Genomic DNA, 21,872 nt, shown 5'->3' on the forward strand with positions numbered 1-21,872 from the left:
TGCACTGCTTCAGTTTAGCTGCGTGAGGCACTTCGGGCTCCTTGTTTCTGTGAAAGCCGCTTGTTTCAATAAAGCTGAGTTGAGTGAATTCGGTGGGGGATGAAGTCGAGTTCATGTTGACGGTTTTCAAATGTCTGCAGAAGCTGAAGGCAGCAGGAAACTGCAGATGCTACAGTAAGACATAACATTAGCACTGCTTTCTACACACCTAGTTAACACACACACACACACACACACACACACACACACACTCTCAGGGCCTTTAGAGTGAATTATCCAGCCAAGCTTATAGAGCAGCGGAGGCCTTTGGGGGACGCTGGTGGTTTAGCAGCGATTCTCTGTCTGTCTCAACCATCTGGACACTGAGAGCAGGTAATAATGGATCTCTATGTGTGTGTGATCTGTGTGTGTGTGTGTGATCTGTGTGTGTGTGTGTTAATAGGAACAGATGTAGCTGTTAAGTCTTAGGAGCTTACTATGAGAATATGTGTCAAGACTTGGCTGCCATGTTTCTGCACTTAGCACCATGTTCGGAGTGTGTGTGTGTGTGTGCGTGTGTGTGCGTGTGTGTGTGTGTGTGTGTGTGTGTGTGTGGGCACGCACGTACTGGTGGAAATTCCGTAACAAACTCAACTGAGCTCAAAGTGCTGATCACGAATGACTCCGATCTGATCGCGGAGGTTTTGAACGCAGCTTTGATCTGTGTGAGCTTCACAGGATGCTGGTAAAAACGAGGCAAACGGCGTTTGTGTGTTTAGGTTTTCCTACGCATGCATAATGAACACACAAGCAGAATAAACAGGAAATGAAACAGTTGCATCACAGTGCCTGATTCAGCGCCAGCACTTCCTCTCATTTGAAATTAATGAGTTTCTATCTGTGGATCGGCGAGCGGGTCAGCGAGCGTCTTTCTCGAAATGTGAGGGTGAAGAGTCGACCTCTGCGGTTAATGCGGTTTTGATTCTGGGCTGGGACGCCACCAACACCCTGCTGCCCTTCCTGCTCTGGGACGGGGTTGAAAATGTGTCTGTCACATGACCTAATGTGTGTGTGTGTGTGTGTGTGAGCGCACCTCTGCCACGCCGCTGAGGCCGGTGTCCGGTTCGGAGGCGCGGACCTGCAGGGTGTGCAGGTTGTGTCCGCTCTCGTAGTCGACGTTCCTGGTGAGGCTGAGCGCTCCGCTCTCCTGGTTGATGCTGAACAGATTCCCGGGATTCACCAGCAGCATGTAGGACAGGCTCTTCTTCTGGAAGGAGACGGCCTGAACCCCCGCCACACTGCAGGAGACACACACAGAGGCAGGAGTCAGCAGTCACGCTGCTGATTTAGTTTCTGGGGGCAACAGTGAAAGTTTCAGGGGCTTCAGGTGTAGTCAGTGATAAGTGAGATACCAACATCTGGTTTCCTGTTCAGTGCACCAGTCACCGTCTACAGTCCGATCAGTGATATCTAAACATATCTGCAAATAAACGCCTCAAAATTTGTTTGACGAATTTTTAGTTTGGCCCATATCCCATCTGCTAGCACGAGGGGGAGGGGTTTGTGAGCTGTACTGCAGCCAGCCACCAGGGGGCGATGCAGATGTGTTCAGGAGCTCTCAGGTCAAACAGCCAAAGAACTCAACTCAAACAGCTCAAATGCTAACAGCCACAAACACCACAGTTTCATTTCTTTTCCTCCATCTTTTTAACTCCCGCAAAACGTGTGAGAGTCCAATGGAAGGCGATAAAAAAATCAAAAGCAAATTTTGAAATATGCATTATTTGACATTTTTTAAATTAAATGCTAAGTTTGGTGAGGCAGTAAGAGTAACAATAAAGCGTGAGCTGTTGGCTGGTTTATGTGCAGTGCATGCTGGGATACTCGCCCACCCGTCAGTTCAGACGCCCGCTGACATGAGACAGAACTTGAACTGTGACCGACGACGTTTGACGAACACATGACAGAATGAGCACTTGAAGGCAGGAAGACGTGAACACACACTGAGACAGACTGAGCTCGTCCTGAAGTGTAAACAACATGGCCACAGGTCAACAGGAAGCTGCTCTGAGTTCCTGTTTCCACACAGACCTTCAGACCTTCACACACCAGCACAACCTGCTTCATCAGTTTGACCAAAACACACGCACGCACTCACACACATAAACACGCACGCACACACACACACACTCACACACACTCACGCACACACACACACACTCACGCACACACACACACACACTCACACACACACACACACACACACGTACACACACACACATAAACACGCACGCACACACACTCACACACACGCACACTCACGCACACACACACACACACTCACACACACACACATGTACACACACACACTCACACTCACACACACACACACACACACACACACACATAAAAGGGGCATAATAGAGGCAGAGACACACACATACACCCACACACGCGCTCTGCACACAGGGTGGCATGGATACTTGGATATTAATACAATGTGCTTTGCGCCAGCAGCCCTGAGGGACACACACACACACACACACACACACACACACACACACACACACACACACACCCCTTCATGTTTATCCAGACCTCGCTTTTAATAAATATTTGAATTTGCCACACTTTCAAATTCTCAGCCTCAGGCCACACTCAAACATCTGGGTCCTCTTCATCCATCCTTCTGTCCTTCCTCTCATCCCTCCATCCTTCTCCTCTCCTCCTCCTCACCCTCAACCACCTCCCCACCATCTCCTTGTCCCTCCACCTACTCCACCTCCTCCTCCTCCTCCTCCTTCTTCTTTTGTCTTGCTCTACAGGGCTCATCCTTTCATGCATCACATGGCATGCAAAGCCAAGGAGCTGGCCGCAAAAACACCCGCACACACACATGCACGCACACACACACACACACAGGCAGTGGAATGTAAATGATGTTTCTGTAAATATGGAGGACAAAGACACAAACAGACACTTGTGTTCATGAAGAGAACAGAGAAAAACTACTGCTCATAGTACTAAATAAAATACTACAAGTACTACTATTACTATGCCACTGTATTCTGTCTTACAGACTGCACTACCAGTAGTAGTGGTATTGCTGTCCATTGTAACGCTACACAAAATGTGCACACACAGTGAAAACACATAAATACTTACACAGTATTACACATACTGTGGTCTGCTGTATACTGTCACCAATACAGCAACACATTAAAGCAAATACTAAAATCAATATAAAATATGTATTGTTGACTTTGGAGTGAACTGTCCCTTTAAGAGGTTATCCAAAAGGTGTTGCTAATGTCAAAAATGTGCCAAAAGTGTAGGAAGGTCACTTGAGCAGACAGATGGGAGCTAATGGAGATCGATAAACCTGGACGTTACCTTCTGACAGATTACTGTTCTGTTACGAAGCTTCACTGATGTGCAGTGAAGGTTCTGTTACGAAGCTTCACTGCACATCAGTTTGCCATCAGTCAGACCACTAACTCTGCTTCAGACCTGAACAGGCACCAAAGATCCCGTGGTGCTCGGGGAAACTACGATCACTCAGAGCCGGTTTTCAGACTGCTGCAGTGACTCACGGTTGGCCGACGGGTTTGTTCTCAGGTACGTTCAGGCTGTAGGTGGAGCTGGTGAATTGCGGCGGCCGGTAGCCGGCCAGGACGGCTACCGTAGCCGGAGGACCTTTGTGACCGCGCCCGTCCGTGGCCTGCACCCGCAGAAGGTACTCCTTACTGGGGGTCAGAGGTCGTCCTGTGGTCCTGATCTCGCCGGAGCGACGGTCCACATCGAAGCAGTCGTGCCCTCCTGCAGAGTCAGAGCAGATAGAAGAGGAATGAAGCAGATTTATGTCCTGCTTTAAATACCACCTCAGTATCCTCACAGCCAGTGGGGACGCGGCGGTCGCCTCTGTGGTCTTCACGAGCCAAAAAACTTTTTCACATTCAGTCTTTAGTTACAAGAAACTGAGCAGGCGATTAAATGTTTCCTGAGTGTCACCAACCAAAGGAAAAGAGCGTCAGGTGTCAGCGTTTCACCAACGTAATCCACGTCTGCTTGATTCGATGAAGGTCGCCACTCTTCACATCCACCATTCAGTTTGACTTTGGATGATTTGATTCCAGATCATAAGTTTTATGCTCTGACAATTAAATTAATTACAGTTAAATTCCTGTCAAAGACGGCCTGTAGCCACATCACGTTTCTCCACATAACCTCACCGTACTGTTGTCGTGGATAATTTGATGATATGTGAAGTCTGCAGTTAAGTGAGCGGGATCTGAATGACCTTTTGTACCACAGTGAATAAATAACTAAAAGAGCTGCTATGGACACAGAAAACACAACCCGTATGACCTGAACATAAAGGTGTGTTTGTGATTAAAGACGGAGAAGGAGGGAGATAAGACGTGAAGGAGGGAAATGTGAATATAAGAGAAAAATAAACAGAGCAAACAATAACTGAGGTGAAGAGGAGGACGGGAGAGGTGGAAGAAAAGTGATAAAACTGTGGGGAGGGCAGAGAGAAGGGAGGGGAAGACGGGATGGAGGAGAACCGAAACAAGGAAGAGAAGAATCCCCAGCTGTTGACCAGAGGGTTTTGAACCGGCAGCAGCTGCATCCCACCCGTCAATCATCTCCTCCTGCTCCGTCTATTTGTGGAGAAGATTCTTCTGACGTGAGTTCATCTGACTGAAAGCGTCCCCGTTTGGCTGTTGAGACTCCTGTCACACACACTTTTATTGTCTGAGCTGCACAAACTGTCACAACACCTGAACTTCATGCATCTTAGCCTGGAAATGAAAACTGACCTTAAAGAAATCGTTCTTCCTGACAGGGAGAAGAGAAAGTGGACGGCAAGTGAAAAGGAACAGTTCATCCAAGCGGAAGTTCAGTCATTATCTGCTCGCCTCCGTGCTGATGGAAGGTCGGGTGAAGTTTCTTAGTCCACAGTCATTGGAGCTTCACAATCAGGACTGCAGGATTCTGCTGAACAGCTGAGGACCAGCTGACATTGAAGGGTGTAAACAGCATCTTTCCCCATCAGCTTGGAGTCTGGGGGCTTCTGGAGACTTGGATTACATCGGAGGAACAGGATGGTGCCATTTTATGTTTGCTTTATTGGTCCCCTGATTCTTCAGTTCTTGAGAAAGTTGCGATGCTGTTTTGCTATGAAGCTCCTGAAATGTTTAGTGGACTAAGAGGCTTCACCTGACTTTCCAAGGTGAGGAGACGTTTTGTGTGAACTGGAAACACGGCGCCGCAGTCAGGATGTGATTAGCTTAGCTCACATGCTGACAGCTGGGGGAAGCAGCTGGCCTGCTCTGTTTAAAGACCAGATACCTACCAACACCTCACAGAGATATTTAAAACTCCTTCGACAAGATTTCCCTTTCAAATGAGTCAGTCAATTAATGCAATTCTCAATCTCAAAATCTCACTTCACGCACCTTTTCAAACTTTTAGAGAAGCACTTTGGCTCCACCGTCCCACTGCTGACACCAATTTAACATCCTCAAACGAAGTAAAATCACATTAACGCTGCTAACTGGCTTCGCACACACACTGCGTGAACATATTTCCATATTGGCATGATATTAAAAACATTTTTAATGTAAATTATTGGATTATTCGTTGGTACACATGTAGTCACATTACGCCAAAGGGAAGTCAGACGCTCTTAATGTGAAAGCATTAGAAATTAGTTCTCAAAATATCTCTCCTACTCCTCCCTCCACTTTCCTTCTCCTCTTCTCCTGTAAAATGCTATAAAAAAATAAAAAATCCACAGCCACCGGCGCCCATCCTCCCACCCTCCCACTCGCTGCCTCTCCAGAGACTTTCCTATTATTCCCGAATCTGGGAGCTTTCTTTGCCCCAGGGAGCGATTAACAGTGCAGCTCCATGGCGTTTATGTGCGTTTTTCTCTCCCTCTCCCACTTGACGGTAATTGAAATTCAACAAGTCAAATTTTATTTATAAAATGCTCCTTTGAACAAAACAGGTTTGTCACAGAGTGCCTGGCGGAGCAGCAGCAGAGCGGACCTAATTACAGATACAGGCAGGAGATGAGAGCAGCGCCGAGCACGCGACGGGTTTTAGGAAAGCACGACGCCTGGTTGTGGTAGGTGACACGTACATGCTGCGAAAACCAGAGGAAAGAGCACCACATCAGCACCTGCAGCGGAACTCAAATCAGACAAGGGTGTCCACATACTTTTGGCCATCCTATTTTCATCATTCTCATCTCATCTCATCCATAATAAAAGAAAAGAACTTGTCTACTCACCGTCCAGTAGGAGGAACTGGGCTTGTCCAGGCGTCCCATCTCGTTGCCGTGCCGACAGCCGGTACACCACAGAGCCGGGCGTGGCGTCAGGGCCCACGGCGGCCAGGTAAGGCGAAGGAAACATGGTCCACTGCAGGTCAGCCTGGCTGGGCGTGGTCAGAGTCAACCTGCACAGGTACCACTCATCACCTGAGACAGAAGAGAGAAAGCATGAGAAAGGATGAAGTCAGGTGACCTTTGCTGCCTTTACGCTGCCATGTTGAAATTATTCATTTGAGGAAGCAAATTACTCGCCTTCATACCTGCGGGCCTTTTTACTTATGTCGGGGATACTGGGAAAATATTGTTTGCATCAAAGTGCGTTTTTACAGCGATTTATTTCCAGGCTGTTGTTTTGTGTGTTTTAGCTTGCGCTCTTTTATCAGCTTTGTTGTAACGTCGCTTGTTAGCTAAGCTAGCGCCAAAGAAAGCCGAGCCCTTCTCAGCCGACGGGGATGAGGTGACATTTCTGTTCGACATCCACCGTGTTCTCTCATCTTCCATCTCCACCTGCTCGGGAAGGCGAGAGTGAAGGAGTGAACGGGGAGGAAGGGAGAGAGGCAAGCGGCTCCTCCAAAATAAAACGACAGAACTTTGAGAGGATCACACGGCGACATCCACACAGCAGGAGCTCCCATTCACCCAGTCAAACACACACACACACACACACACGTATGTTTGTCTGCATCTGCAAGTCGACTCGCTCTTCTTCCTTCTTTCCTTTGGTCTCTCTTTTGTGTCGTCTGGTTCTGAGGAGGGATTTGTTTGGTTTGAAGCTGCTTCGGTGTTCGCTGTTGTTTTGCTTCTGTGTTGTTTCACAGCAGCGAAGGAGACAACAGCCCGAACGAGAGAGAAAAGTTGACTTCAGAGGGACAAAAGAAGAAGAGAGACGGACGAGGAGGAGACAGGAGGAGGAGGAGGAGTGGAGGTGAAAACACAACCATGTCTTCCTCTGTTTGTCTTTTTATATCATCTCTGAAGGTCTGTCAACAAACTGAGAGGAACTGAAAGAGGGAGAGAGGACAGGAAGAAGACAACAAGGAACAGGAGGAGGAGGAGGAGGAGGAGGGGTGGAAGTAAGAGTGACAAGGAGGATGGACGGAAAAAAGGGAAGACGGGATGAAAAGTGAAGAGAAGTCAGTCTTGATAACAAGTGAAGAGGAGGAGAATCAAAGCAAGGGGGCGAGGTGATGAAGGACAAGAGTCTTCCAGCTCAGTGATCCTCTGTCTTCTTCTGCGTCGCTGGGCTCCTCAGTCAGCTCATAAAATCCAGAATAATCACATCTATTTCTGTCTGTTGTTTTACATATGCTGAACTGTGGGCCGCGTAGCAAAGCGAAGTGGAATCTGTCCCATTATCGTGATAAACATCAACACGTTGAGACGCGGCGCCCGAGGTCAGCGCGTGTGTCTGCACAGGCAACAACTGTAAAACCTCAACCGCTCTGTTTGGAAACACACGACCAGGAGGGGGAGGACGGAGGACAAACGTCTCCTGCATTCCTGCAGGCTGACGAAAGGTCGCTGACGGCAGAATAATGACATTTAATTAACGCTGTGTTAAGATACAGTACGCAGAGCCGCACCACCTCTGGCTAATGAAGGCTGCAGCTGGTGTTACTGATGCTGCTGGTGGTTACAGCACGTCCTCAGTGACACAGGAGATTATCAGACTTATCATGGATGCCTCTTACAAGCTCTCCAAGAAGACGCTCCACTCCAGTCCAGGATCACAAAGACACACGACTGCTTAACGTGTCTCATTCAAGCGGCTGATGGTTAGCTTTATCTCAGAAACTGGTGGTGAGACGGCTTCACATTAGAAATGAGGGTTTTCCTGATGCTCTTTGGCTGACACAGGATGTCAGCAGGGGCTGAGAGTCGAGCTGCCGCTAACGTTAGCTTAGCTTGTTTCTCTAATCACAAGAATCAGATCCGTCTTTTTGTGAAAAACATTAGTCAAAAACAACTAAGATCTAAAAAATGGCGTTAGAAAGTAGTCGACTGGAAATATTTTTATGTCATCCAGCCATCTGGCCGACAGCCAACAACTTTTTATAATATTATACATACAGAGTCAAAATAATGTGTGCACACATCAGGACAAAATAAACATGCATAAATATTTCAATACCAAAATTATCATCTGTTGGGAAAACACACAACAGTACACGATGTTATTGTAACTTGATCACACTTAGAAAGAGGTATCTAGAGGTACAAATTCAATATTTATGCATGTTTTTCTTTTCCTGATGTGTGTATACGTTATTTTGGCTGACTCTGTGTATGTATAATATCATTTTATAGCATAATGCAACAACAATTCATGCCCGTGTCAGTATTTCCCAGTGGCTCTGGGTTGCAGTGTTGTGTTCGCGGCCGTCATTAGCCGTCGTAAATGTGTGCGCTCCTCCCTGAACTTCAGCGGGTTTTCGTTGCGTCTCATCCTGTTTCTTGAGGCTGTACCTGACACTGTCCAGCAGGAGGTGTCACAGTTGCTCGCCCTCTCCAGCTGAACAACACAGTTCATCCTCTTTACATTTCAGCATTCCTTCGTATTCTTCCACTCGGCCTCCCGAGCAAAAGAAATGTGCCTGGCAGCCTGAAGGGTGAGCGGATCCCTGATGTGAGCCGCTGAACTCGGGCCAGAACTCACTGAACACATGCATGCATGCATACGAAAATGCAGAGGAACGTCCGGCTCGGGGCTGCGAGCGAGAGGCCTTGAGGAAGGAAGAGGAGTGGAAGATGACGAAGGACTGAGAAGGACGAAGCCATTTCCACACAAGAATGGACGTGTTTGTCCTTTCAACCATGACGTGATTCTCCTTTCACATCTCAGCCTGACATGAAATGAGTGTAAAACCATGTTAGCACATTTAACCAAGTCTCTGCTGCTTCTGCTGCTTTTCCTTTGCTGAGTGACTGCAAAACAAATCAACAGGCAGGTTGAGGTGTCCTTCACTTTTCTTTTTGACGGTCAGACCAGTTCAGAACGAGCTTCATTTGGTTCAGCTTCCCACCCATGAGCTACTGCATGTGCTGCTCTGATGCGTTTGGGGACATTTTCTCATGTTGGTTAGATTAGATTTTCACTCCCTGGCTGACCTCTGACCTCTCTGCTTTGGGAGGCACCAGTGAAGCCCAGGATGAAGGGATGGTCTGGCAGGTGTGCTTTAAGAGCAGCACACAGTGACTTCCCTTCACTTTCCATCAGAGAAGATGCAGGACTGGCTCTGAGACATCGCTCATCGTTTACGTGCAGAGACGTCAAGATGTTTTTGACTGGCAGTCCGACAGGAAATCCCAGACGGAGCTGCGAACACCACGCAGAGGAACGACAGACGGCCGATGTTTGGACGACTGACGCCTCCTGTCATCTCGGCTTCCTCCCACCATCGGCTCCACTGTCTCGTGTCTCGTATACATTCAGGTCCCTGCTGAACTGCTGTCACATCGTTGCATGCTGGTGTTTCGTGTTTGTCACGACGCTCGTGTCGCCTCCTCAGTCCTGCCTTGAACATCAGGAGGGAAGAAACCACATGAGAACTTTACTGCGCGGCCACCGAACCGAAGGTTCGAGCTCGTCGTCTGCTGCATCAGTTCGGCTGTGGCGATGACCTCATTTCCTGGCAGAGATCAATAAAGTTTCATAAAGCTCTGCGGGCTCACAGTCTGCGGCTGAACACAGAGCGGCGTGTTGTCCTGAGCCAGTCAAACAGGAAGCGCTGAGAACGACACGTCTTTTCTAAAAGCGGATAAATAGTCCCAGTGAAGTGCAGCTAAGTCCATCTTAAGCTGCCACTTACTCATTTGAATGTCAATGCAGAGCGTGTCACGGCTTGTTATGCAAAACGAGGCTAAAAAGAGGAAGGGAAGTGCGCTTTGTTCACGCCAAACTGCATTCTGCTGCCTTTTATTTTAAATTCATTTATTTGTTTGGGGAGGGGATTTGTTTGTCTGACACACAGCGTAGCAGGATCAGAATCGAGAGGACGGAGACACAATGAGAAGAGCTATTTTCTGTCTTTGTCCCCTCTGAGTCTCTGACTTGAATGGCGGCTGATGTATTCAGCGTGAAGCGGAGCCGTGGCAGCCAACCAGCAAACAGCTTCAGAAATAGCAAACCGCCGCAGCCGCGCGCAAGAGCATCAATTAGGAGAAGGATGGAAGATGTGTGTGTGACTGAGTGTGTGTGTGAGTGTGTGTGTGAGTGTGTGAGTGTGTGTGTGAGTGAGTGTGTGTGTGACTGAGAGTGTGTGAGTGTGTGTGAGTGTGTGAGTGTGTGAGTGTGTGTGAGTGTGTGTGTGAGTGAGTGTGTGTGTGACTGAGAGTGTGTGTGAGTGTGTGTGTGAGTGTGTGTGAGTGTGTGTGAGTGAATGTGTGTGTGTGTTTGAGTGTGTGTGTGTGTGTGTGTGTGTGACTGAGTGTGTGTGTGAGTGTGTGTGTGAGTGTGTGTGTGCGTGTGTGTGTGACTGAGTGTGTGTGTGTGTGTGTGTATGAGTGTGTGACTGAGTGTGTACGTGTGTGTGCATATGTGTGTATGTGTACGTGTGTGTGTGTGTGTGTGTGTGTGTGTGACTGAGTGTGTGTGTGACTGAGTGTGTGACTGAGTGTGTACGTGTGTGCGCGTATGTGTGTATGTGTGCGTGTGTGTGTGTATGAGTGTGTGCGTGTGTGTGTGTGTGTGTGACTGAGTGTGTGTGAGGGGGGATTAAATTAAACCGTGGTCGCGCCCACAGGTTGTCACACAGCCGTTGATGAAAGGTGATTAAAGTGCAAGTCGTGTTTATTTATAAAGTGTTTTTAACAAGCTGCTACGGCGAGAAACAAACTGAGTTTAAAACAGGCAATAAAACGAGAAAAGAAGAGAAGCAGGAAGACGTCAGACACCTGAGAGACAGCCTGAACTCGCCGACCGCCAGGTAACCTCACACACCTTTAACTGGCTTTGTGGGCCTTCAGTGAAGCAAATGAGGCAAAGTCTCTGCAAGTCCAACTTCCCTTCAGAGACAATCGAGTTAAAGCTGAGACGAAGTACTCAGTGCTCAGGGTAATACTGCGTTAAATTCACTTCCAGTTCAGTACATTTACTCAAGTACTGCACTTCCATACTGCAAGTAATATTAATAACATTCACTTTTCCTACTTTGGTGGTTTTAACACCGAGACCAGGATGCAGATGGAAGCTCTTTGAAACTGGTTTCCAATAAATACCAAACAGATTAAAATAAGAAGGACTTTTAGAGATACATGAAGAAAATGTGGTGTTGGCCCTTTACAGGCTGTCCTGACCACTGAAGACCACTTGATCCCTTTTACCGCCAATGTGTGTGTGTGTGTGTGTGTGTGTGTGTGTGTGTGTGTGTGTGTGTGTGTGTGTGTGCGTGCGCACACTGCAGGACAAACACACACACACATGCGTGATAACACAAAGTGCTTCCACATGTCACAGAGACTTAACATGTCGCCCCGGCAACCAGTCCCACGGGAGCACCTGCACCCTGCAAGTCACCATGGTGACGCATCCCACACTGTCACTCAGACATACACACACACACACACACCTGTGTTGTGTTGTGTGGTGTGTGTGTGTGTTAGATACTGAACGTGTGTGGTTTCATTCTGCCTTTCTTTTGATTACAATAATGCAAACTGACCAGTTGTTTTTGTGTCCGTCCTGTTGGCTGTTTCCTGTTTCCTGTCCCAATGACATGATGAATGATGAAACTGAACCAGCAGTGGGCGGGTCTTAAGCATGATGTGGGTGGGGCTTAAACAGGAAGTGGGTCAGGCTAAGAATTGAGCTTCAGATCTACAGAATGAGTATGCTATAATTGTGTGCTATATTTTATAGTTATTATTTAGAATTAATCTACAACCCTGAATCCAGAAAAGTTCAGACAGACGAGTTCACATGATGGATGCATGGATGGAGTTTAAACTGACAGATTAGACAAATCGGCCCTAAAAATGTTTGTTTATGGTTTGTGTTTATGTAACTCACAAATAACTGTGTCCACAATAATCCACCTGCTGGACTGAGATTGTTGTAAAACGTGAAAACTAGATCAGTGATGGATGTACAGTAAGTCACTCCCTCCACAGTGAAAACTGTGTGACTCCAAATAGTAAGAGTCAAAGTGGATGTAAGAGGAAACAAATCAGTTACGACGAGAGGAGATGAACCTTCAGTCTGAACTCGAGGAGGAAGAGAAAACGTTGTCGGACAAACCCTCCACTGTTTGTGAACCCGGCTCTCCATCTGGTCCCTGGGAGCCAGCGGACAGAGGCCTGCTGCATCCTAATTAACCACCTTATAGACTGGCCTACTTTACCTCCACACACACACACACACACACACACACACACACACACACACACACAGAAAGCCAAAGTCCTGCAGGCACACAGTTAATTAAGCCCCATTTTTCACTGCTGGTGAAGAGAGAGGGATGAAAGAGAGGGAGAGAGCGATGGAGGGCGGAGAGTCAGAGAGATGAGTTTAAAGTGACGATAACAAGGCAGATAATGATGAGGACAGAACATGAAAAATCAATGCATAAATCTGCCTGTTTGGAGGGACAGAACACACACTGACGCAGTGATGCTGCGGTCATCAACAATCGAATCAACAACAGATCATTTGTTCAAACAAAGCAGGTGCAAAATTATTTACAAAAAATAAAGTACAATCAAAGCTGCCAGCAGCGTAATTGACCAGAACTAACCAGACAAGACAATCAAAAGGGCCACCAAATGTGTTGTGAACCGAACCGACTCGGCAGGAGAAACAAAAATACTCTACGACGTCGGGCAGAAGCCGCCGCGTCGCTGGGTCTGCAACTGATGTTGTGAGGGTCTCAGCTTTCAGATCAACAGGCTTCATTCCAACAAAACAAACGCTGTAACGTTTCACCATCACCGCAGATACAGTCTGAAAAACACCTCCTGTGTGTGCGTGCGTGTGTGTGTGTGTGCATGTGCGTGTCTGTGCATGTGCGTGCGTGCATGTGTGTGCGTGTCTTCCTGACCACTGATGTCATCTATAAGTCCTGGTGGAGACGTGGACGACCTCAGAGTGTGAAGGAGCGAACAGAAACATGAAAACTCAATTAGGGTTTGATTCTGTGGTCGGAGAGCAGAAGGTGGAGGAGGGTGGAGAAGAAGACGACAAGAAACAGAAACAAGAGGAGAAGGTGAGGAGATACAAAGTACTCAGAAGTAATACCACAGTGTAGAAATACTCTGCATAAATCTTACATTTTTACCACAAAGGTATTAGCATCAAAGTACAATCAAAGTACCAAAAGTAAAAGTACTCGTCGTGCAGAATATTTCCGAAAATGTTATTAAGGAAGTTACTGATGCGTTGCTGTGTGCATCTGTGTTCAGGAAATCACACAAAACCAGACCAGAGTGGACTGGACCACACCCAAATGGGACAAGAAAGGACCAGCTTAGACCGGAACTGAACTAGACCAGAACACACTGTAACAAGACCAGACCACATCACACAGGACCAAATCGAGCCAGACTGAAGCTGTCTTATTATAACCATGTAAATGTTATAATAATATTTCTGTTCTAGATATGAATATCTTAATACAACATTCTTAATGTTTTAGCTGAGCGTCACACGACATGTTGTGACTGTAGTCCGGCTGCTGCAGTGACACAATGTGGCAGATTGGAGATAAAAAAGGCATCAGATAAGACTTTCTTCACATGAATTAAATATGGCCGCTGTGTCCATAAAGCAAACTGATGACATCGTTGCATCAGCCGCCATTGTTCAGTTCCCAGAGAACTGAGACTTGACTGTGGGGTTCGCTCCGGCTGGCGGCGAGGATCCCTGGTTCCCACGGAGGGGAATTCAGAGCCCTGCGGGGCCCCGAGTCAGTCCACACAGGCAGACAGCAGATCCACAGGCCTGATCTCTATTGACACGGCTGCACAGAGGATCAATGACACTGGAGGCGGGAGAGGCGGGAGAGGCGGGAGAGAGGGGAGAGAGGGGAGAGAGGGGAGAGAGGGGAGAAAACACTGCAGGGGAAGTATATGAAGGGAAAGACAGGAAAACAGGCGGGAAGGAGACACAAAAAGACCAGCGGATAAAATCAAACACTGACGGAAAAGTCAGTCTACTGAATTCCTCGGTCTGATCTCCCCTCTTGATTGGACAGATGGAAAAAGGCATCATGGGAAGTGGGGCAACCGGACGGGTCGAACAGGATTTACTGATACCTCATAGTGTTAGTTTTAATCTGCTTGGAGGAGCAGACGGGTGGAGCTGCACAGAGTGGAAAAATAACAAGAAGAGAGTCGGAGCAATCAGAGGGATGTATTTGATTTCTGTGTGTGTGTGTGTGTGTGTGTGTGAGACGGTCAGATTGGTTCTGCAAGAGTTACACCAGAAGATGAAAAGACTGCGAGAAAGGGAGCTAACATGAAAGGACGGCTAAAAACCGATGAAAAGACGAGCAACGAGAAGAAAAAATCAAGCATTTCAGGCAGTAAATCTGCTAAAATCACCCAAAAAATAAAGAAAGAAAGATAAAATAAGGAAAAGAAAAACCAAAAAGCACAACAAACCGGACCGGATCAGATGGAACCGGAGACCAGACAAGACTACCTCAGACCAAAAGCACAAAAACTAGACAACATGAGACCACCTTAGAACAAACCACAGCAGACCAAACCCCAGACCTGAACAAACCGGTCTGGACCAAATAGACCTGGACCAGGTCTTTGGTATGTTTGAAGGGCTGTTGCAGTTTTAGAATTCAAAGAAGTAGTTTGGTATCACAGAGAGAAGTGAAGGATTGTGGGAGATGATCTGGAGTTAAGAACATTAAACAGTTCACAACTGGTACTGGTTTTCCAACTCGACCGGAACGAGTCACTTCCAACTTCCAACGTTCATGTCCAAGGTTTTGGGCAGAGCAGCTTGTTTGTTTACAGTCCGGCACATGTAAAAACCAATGTGCTTTGGAATAAAATTTGTAGGCCGTCTTGACGAGTTTGGGAAAGTGTTTGTGGATGTGATAAAGTTTTGGGGGTTTGAGGTTTTCTGGAGTTCTGCAGAGGTGGAGGGAAGCTTTTGTGGAGGTTGAGGAAAGTTTTAGTTTGGTTCTTGGATGGTTTCAGAGATGTTTTGAGACGTCTCTGGGAAAGGTTCTGACGGGGATTAATGATGAATCAGTGGTGTTTTGGCAGGCTGAGGGCTGGTCTGGAGGAGCGTCGAGGTCCTGCCTGAGGCTTCGGGACGGTTTGAAAGGTTCTGCAGTCATGAGGACTCTGGGGGGCAGGCGTCAGCAGGTTGTGGGATGTTTCAGGAATCTTGACTGCGTCTCTGGTAGATCTGCTGTTCGGTTTGTGTGTAAGCGTCTCTGACTGAGCGTGGTCACGGCAACCAAAGAAGAAGAAGAAGAATCCAGTGTGATGCGAGAAACGGCGGCTGTCGTCTGAATTATGAATATGTGAGGACTTTTGTCAGCCATTAAAAAATAAAGCGGTGAAAGTTTAATGTGGCGCTTCGTTGATTATTGATGGAGGAGCTCCAACACTGACAACTGTGGGAGTGTGATGTGTGTGTGTTAAGGCCCCATGGGCACGTCTGCGTGTGTGTGTCTGTGAGACTGTGTTTTACATGGGCAGCATGTGTGTTTGTTAATTATTTGAGTGTTTCACTGAGACGATTAAAGTTAGATCTAAGATGTTATCTTAGAAGAGGAAAGTTTTGTCCTCAGCTGGTGGAGACAGTCCCCAGGTGGGCGGGGCCTGTAAATAGCTCCTGAATGATTGACAGCTCACCTCCAGGGACCTGAAGGAGTGCAGCTGAGGAGCCACTGGCTGTACATCTGGGTAACTCAGTGTGTGTGTGTGTGTCAGCCTGGCTCTCGCTGTGACGAACCCTCAGCTCTTCTGACAGAGTGTGACTGTGTGTGTGTGTGTGTGTGTGTGTGTGTGTGTGTGTGTGTGTGTGTGTGTGTTTGAGCTCTCGACTCGTGATGGGATTTCCTCACTGTGACTCCAGTCTGTGCTTCTCTCTGTGTGTTTGTGTAAATCTGTTATCTCTCACCATCATTTGGACAGAGAAAAATCAACAACGGCAGGAAGCTGCGCTGCCACGCACGCGCGCGTGTGTTTGTGCTTAATCTGCTGTGTGTGTGCTCTCATGGGTTTACATGTTTGTGTGCGTGTGTGTGTGTTTGGTCTGGTCAGAGTTCGTGATGTGCGACGGCAGCAGCTTCTCCACTGAATTTTCTTCATTTCTGTGGGTGCTGTTGCAAAATGTTTGAAAACAGATTTTCATTTTGTTGCAGCACTACGGGGTTTTTCACTTCTCGCAAACATTTCTTTCTTCAAAACCTTCGCTGAAATCAGCTCGGGGGGGAAAACATGTTTGTGTACAGAGTGCAGTGGTCCACCTCCTCCAGAGCAGAAACAGGGACAGAAGCTTCAGGTCTTCAATGAAGAGTTCATGCAACAGTAAAGAACATTGTGTGGTCTTCAGTCTGGATCTTCTCACTGCTGTGAGAAAAGAGAAGGAGGAAGATCAGCAGCTTCTCTCTGTCCTTCTCTCAGTCCTCAGTCCTGATCATACACCATAAAGGGTCATACAGGGACCGGGTGGGGTTTGGGTGGTTGGTATGAGTTGGGTGGGATGACTGACTGTGTCAGACTGTGATGTTCTCGTGCTAAAGGGAACCTTCTGAGTCTGCATAAAACAAATCTGCATCAGTATCAGAACAACTGCAACACATGAAGGGTTTGTAGAGCAAGAAAGTTCCGAGATGGGTGGAGGTCAGGGTTCAGTGGTCGCACGCTCGACTTAACAGAAGGTCGTAGGTATGTGAGGAGCTGAGGTGAGAACCTGTTGGTTGCTTCTACAGTGGAGAAGCCTGCTAACATTGAGTATCATAAGCTTCAGGTATGGATGCGATGTTGCTCAAGCTTCAAGCACGAGGTTCTGACTGCTGCTCCACAGGTGACTGCTGATCACCTGCTGAAGGAAACTGTAGCACAAACATCAGAACTGCCTAACCGAAAGTCTGTGAAGGTGTCTGCCACTTCCTGTTCCAACATGATCCATGAAGAAATCCGTTTGTCTTTTTGTCATGCTTCACTGCATGTTGCATCAGCGATGGCTTAAATGCACAGAAGAATTTTGTGCATGTAAAAAAATATATAAAGTTTGAAGTTGATTTCCAGTGTGGTGCAGAAGGACTTCACTGGGAGTCCTGACCTCAACCTGCCGCTCACGGACGCCAACAACACCAGCCTTTACAGCACATTTTATGTTTAAAGCCAGTCATTATCACAATGGCTCCTCCCAGTCATGATGGCCACCAGGCCTGCTGTGTCAGGACACACACACACGCACACACACACACACACACACACACACACACAGGGCTTCCCACCCACCAGTAACAGCGGCTTCAACTGAATAGAATTAAGCCACTTTCTTTCTTTCTGTGATAAACTTAATGCACTGGTGATTATCTTCTCACACACACACACACACACACACACACACACACACACACTCATTCTCCTCCCTAAAGATCTGGCGACTCAGCCTGGTGATCAAAGGCTCAGATTTGCTCCATTGTGTGGATAAACACCCAGCTTTTCAGGCACCCAGGAACGCACTCATCCAACACAACAACACACTGCACACAATAACACACGCACACACACACACACACACACACTTGGTCAATTTGGTCCAATCTTCCAAAGCCGCCACTTTGGCAAATTCGCGCAGAGGAGGGCTGCTGGAATCCACAGCACTTTGTTCCGGTGGTTGTGGCCTCCTGAGCAGCTCTCAGATCAGTTTAAACCCTCCGTAGGCGACGGCAGCATCACTGCTAACCTAATTGCAGCACTGAAAAGCTTAAGAGTGTTGAAATCTGTTGAAATGCAGGGCACAAAGTGAGGGAGAAAAGCCAGCGTGCTCATCCGAGGGGTGTTAAAATATCTTGCAAACGCAGACAGGAGAATGTGGCCTTGATGTGACAGCACAGCGACGGCGGGAAGACTCAGCTGAGATCTGAAGAGATGAAGCTCCCATCTTTACTCTCAAAGTGTGTTTAATCTTTGTGTCGACACGGCTGAGGTTCTGCAGGTTCGTTTGCCCCCATCATAAAGGAATTCTGATCTGATCAGTCATCCTGCCAGCCGTCATTTACGCTCCGATGCTCTGACAAGTTCTTTCCTGCTTCATCACGTGCTGCAGTCTGGATCTGACTGCCAGCTGCTCGGTAGCTGAGGCTGGTTGGTAGACGCAGCTCTGATGTTTCATATCACGATGGCTTTGGTCAGCTCAGGGTTTCCACAGTGGTCACAGACTTTTGCAAAACCTGACTGAAACTGTTGGAGGGTTTCTGGGATTTTCTTCAAATGGACTGCACATCTCCTCAGCCTGGTGGGACAAACAAGCCTGTTTTCATATCTTTTTCAGATCAGCATCAACGAAGATGCTCCTCTCTTGCTGCTACCTGACTGTGTGAAGTGTTCCAGTTAACATTTTCCTCGTCTGATAAGTTGAAGTGTTACAGTCACGAGTTTCTACCAGCAGATCTCGTGGGGTTGTATGGAAACTCTGCTCTAAAGTTATTTACACCAACATTTCTTTAAACATCACACTGAGAAGGAAGCAGTCTGATAAGCCTGAAGTGTCTGAGGATCCTGAGGAGTCTGAAGAGTCTGAGGATCCTGAGGAGTCTGAGGAGCCTGAAGAGTCTGAGGAGCCTGAAGAGTCTGAGGATCCTGAGGAGTTTGAAGAGTCTGAGGATCCTGAGGAGTTTGAAGAGTCTGAGGATCCTGAGGAGTTTGAAGAGTCTGAGGAGTTTGTTGCAGTGTGACGGTGCAGGTTGGGTTAATTGTGCTGGTTGATGAGGCTCACACTGCGGACGGCCTGTTTGACTAATGAGAGCATCTGTCGAGCAGCCTGCGGCACACACACACACACACACACACACACACACACACACACACATACACACACACACAGCGGTGTGTCCCAGGAGGGGACTCTCATCACAGTCTCTGTCATCTTCAATTTGCCTCCCATCTTGTCTCCATGACGATGGATCACCTCTTCACTGCTAAGGTAACCCACACATCATCATCATCATCATCATCATCGTCATCGTCATCGACACTCACCTGCCACATGTCAGCAGAGGTCAGAGGGCAGCCAGGAGGAGGACCTCCTGGTTAACGAGGTCCAATCTGTGCTGTTCAAAGTGTGGATCAGAGACCTGAAGAGGTCCTGAGGGGTTTCTGAAGGGCCCTCAACCTCCTGAACTCTGACGGTCCCCTCGTCTCTGGTGAGCTTTCAGGGCCAGACTTCTCCCTGAGTGAGACGTGCGTTTCTGGTTTAAACAAAAAGGATTTCACTGTTGACAAAATGGCCTTCCGGTGATGCTGTCAGACGCTCAGCCTGTGAGCGGCTGAAAAATCACTTTCAGTGGACGTAACTTTGACATGGTTGCCCCAAAGGATTACAGCTGAAGTGAACTTCTGGAACAACTCCAAAACTTTTGGTAGGAATGAATCATTTACACACCGCAATGTGTAAGCACAGGCCCCAGGTCTAACAACGCTGGACGTCCCCTTCCAAGCCAAAGACAACAACAAACCAAAGAGCACACTCTCATGTTGGGACGTGAGCAGCCTCGAGTCAAAGCAATAACATGTGTTACTTCCAGAAAAGTATGAAAGGATGGGTCAGATGTTTTTGTCTCATTATTGTGTCGTGATTAAACTCACTGCGGACGATGTTTCACTCTGCACAGCCGTGTTTCACTTTGCAGTATTTTCGATGATATCTGAGATCTTCATCAGAACCGACTGGTCTCACATCCAGCAGTGCTGGTCCGGCTGTACGACATCTTCATCTTCATCCTCTTCGTCTCGCTGTTAAACTGAAGTGAAAACCTCAGAGATGACCGGAGTTGGAGCTGTGAGGTTTTTCCACATGACAAACTGTGTTCTCATTATGTCTCACTTGATCTTCCTCTGCGCTCCTGTTGGACTCAACAGCAGAGTGAAGACGACTCGCATCAAAGAGACGGCGAGGAAATGTTAGCGCCTGACTCATCACGGTGTGTGTGTGTGTGTGTGTGTGTGTGTGTGCGTGTGTGTGTGTGTGAGTGTGTGCGTGTGTTCAGGGACGACTGAACATTTTCACTTTGGGACCCAAAATGATCTCTAGTTTGGTTTGTTAGTTTTTGCTTTCTGGATTCTTTGTTTGTGTTTGTGGTTAAAAAGGAAAACAACAGTAAACATACTGAAAGTGAGGATGAGACGAGTTTCAGTGGCAGATGAAAACTATGATGAAATAAAGACAAAAAGAAAGAAAGTTTTGTGGAAGCGTCTGCGATTATTTTCATTATTGATTGATCTGCTGAGTATTTTCACGTCTAATCTCTTATGTAGAAATGTTGTGAAATGATTCTCATCACAGTTTCCTAAAGTGACTCCTTCTTCACCAACAGTCCAAAACCCAAACACTTCATTTCCTGTCAGAAATGAGAAAGAAAAACAGCAAACCTGACGTTTAATGAGCTGAAACCAGCAAATGTTTGATGTTTCTGCTTGAAAAATGACTGAAATGATTAAAAAACACGAGTACTCTTTAAAGCAGCAGTAGTACTACATCATTACTACATCAGTGGATGAAGAAATTTTCCAATGTGTAAAGTGCGCTGAAAACTGTGTGTCGCTTCAACGCAACAAAACCACCTTCATAAAGACGTGTTTGTGTGGAGTGGGGGCCTGTGAGCTGGACCTGATCCCTCAGCATCAGACTCAGAGCTCACCGGTTCTGAACCCAGAGCGGAGGCCGGTCCACCAAACACGCCGTCTGAACCAGTCAGTGCTGTTACTGCCGTGTTTGTTACCATAAACACTCTGTGCATTTCCCACCTGGAGCTGCTGTAAATCAACAGATCAGTCACACTACTGAACCACTGCTACACTGTGACCAACTCCACCCGTCCCAGGTGTAGTCAGCACAGCCAGGCCAACCAGCCAGCCAGGTGTGCAACATCCAGTTAGATTTTCAAACTAAAAGCTCTGACTTTTGGATTGTAAATGTTGTGAAATGGCTGCAGAGCTAACAACAGCGACGGGACAGGAAGTAAAAGGTTTCATATCAGATTTATAGGACAAAGTAGAGTTAATGGTGTCAAATCAGAAACTCTGATGAAAGAAGTGACTCACCTGAGGTCAGTTAGCCTGCCATAACATTCACAGACACAAAACACAAACTCATCTTTATCATTTTCATTTCATTCATTTTTTACTGTAAGTGTTGTAAACATCAATTCAAATTGATTTTAAATCGTTGATGAAGGTTCGACCCCGACGTATTTCAACAAGCAGGTAAACAAAAAGGAAGTTTATATTCCCTGAACAAAAGAAAATTGAAGACATAAATTTATGAGATAAAACCCTGAAACTCTTCAGAGAATCTGAGTCACAAACCTGTGAGGAAAAACGTGATTTTTTTCTTATAAATTTACAACTTTAA

General features: G+C 47.1%; 1 protein-coding gene across 1 annotated transcript in view; it reads right to left on the bottom strand.

Annotated features, from left to right (window-relative positions):
• Positions 1 to 21,872, bottom strand: part of si:dkey-22o22.2 (neural-cadherin) — an 87,789-nt gene that overhangs the window by 42,447 nt on the left and 23,470 nt on the right. The window contains exons 2-4 of the mRNA XM_046399536.1: positions 6,281 to 6,469; positions 3,573 to 3,798; positions 1,073 to 1,277 (exon numbers count right to left, since the gene is read on the bottom strand). Coding sequence (XP_046255492.1) covers positions 1,073 to 1,277; positions 3,573 to 3,798; positions 6,281 to 6,469 — 620 coding nt within the window. The remainder of the gene's footprint in view (positions 1 to 1,072; positions 1,278 to 3,572; positions 3,799 to 6,280; positions 6,470 to 21,872) is intronic.

This window comes from Scatophagus argus, chromosome 9, assembly GCF_020382885.2.
Source record: "Scatophagus argus isolate fScaArg1 chromosome 9, fScaArg1.pri, whole genome shotgun sequence".
Taxonomy (NCBI): domain Eukaryota; kingdom Metazoa; phylum Chordata; class Actinopteri; family Scatophagidae; genus Scatophagus; species Scatophagus argus.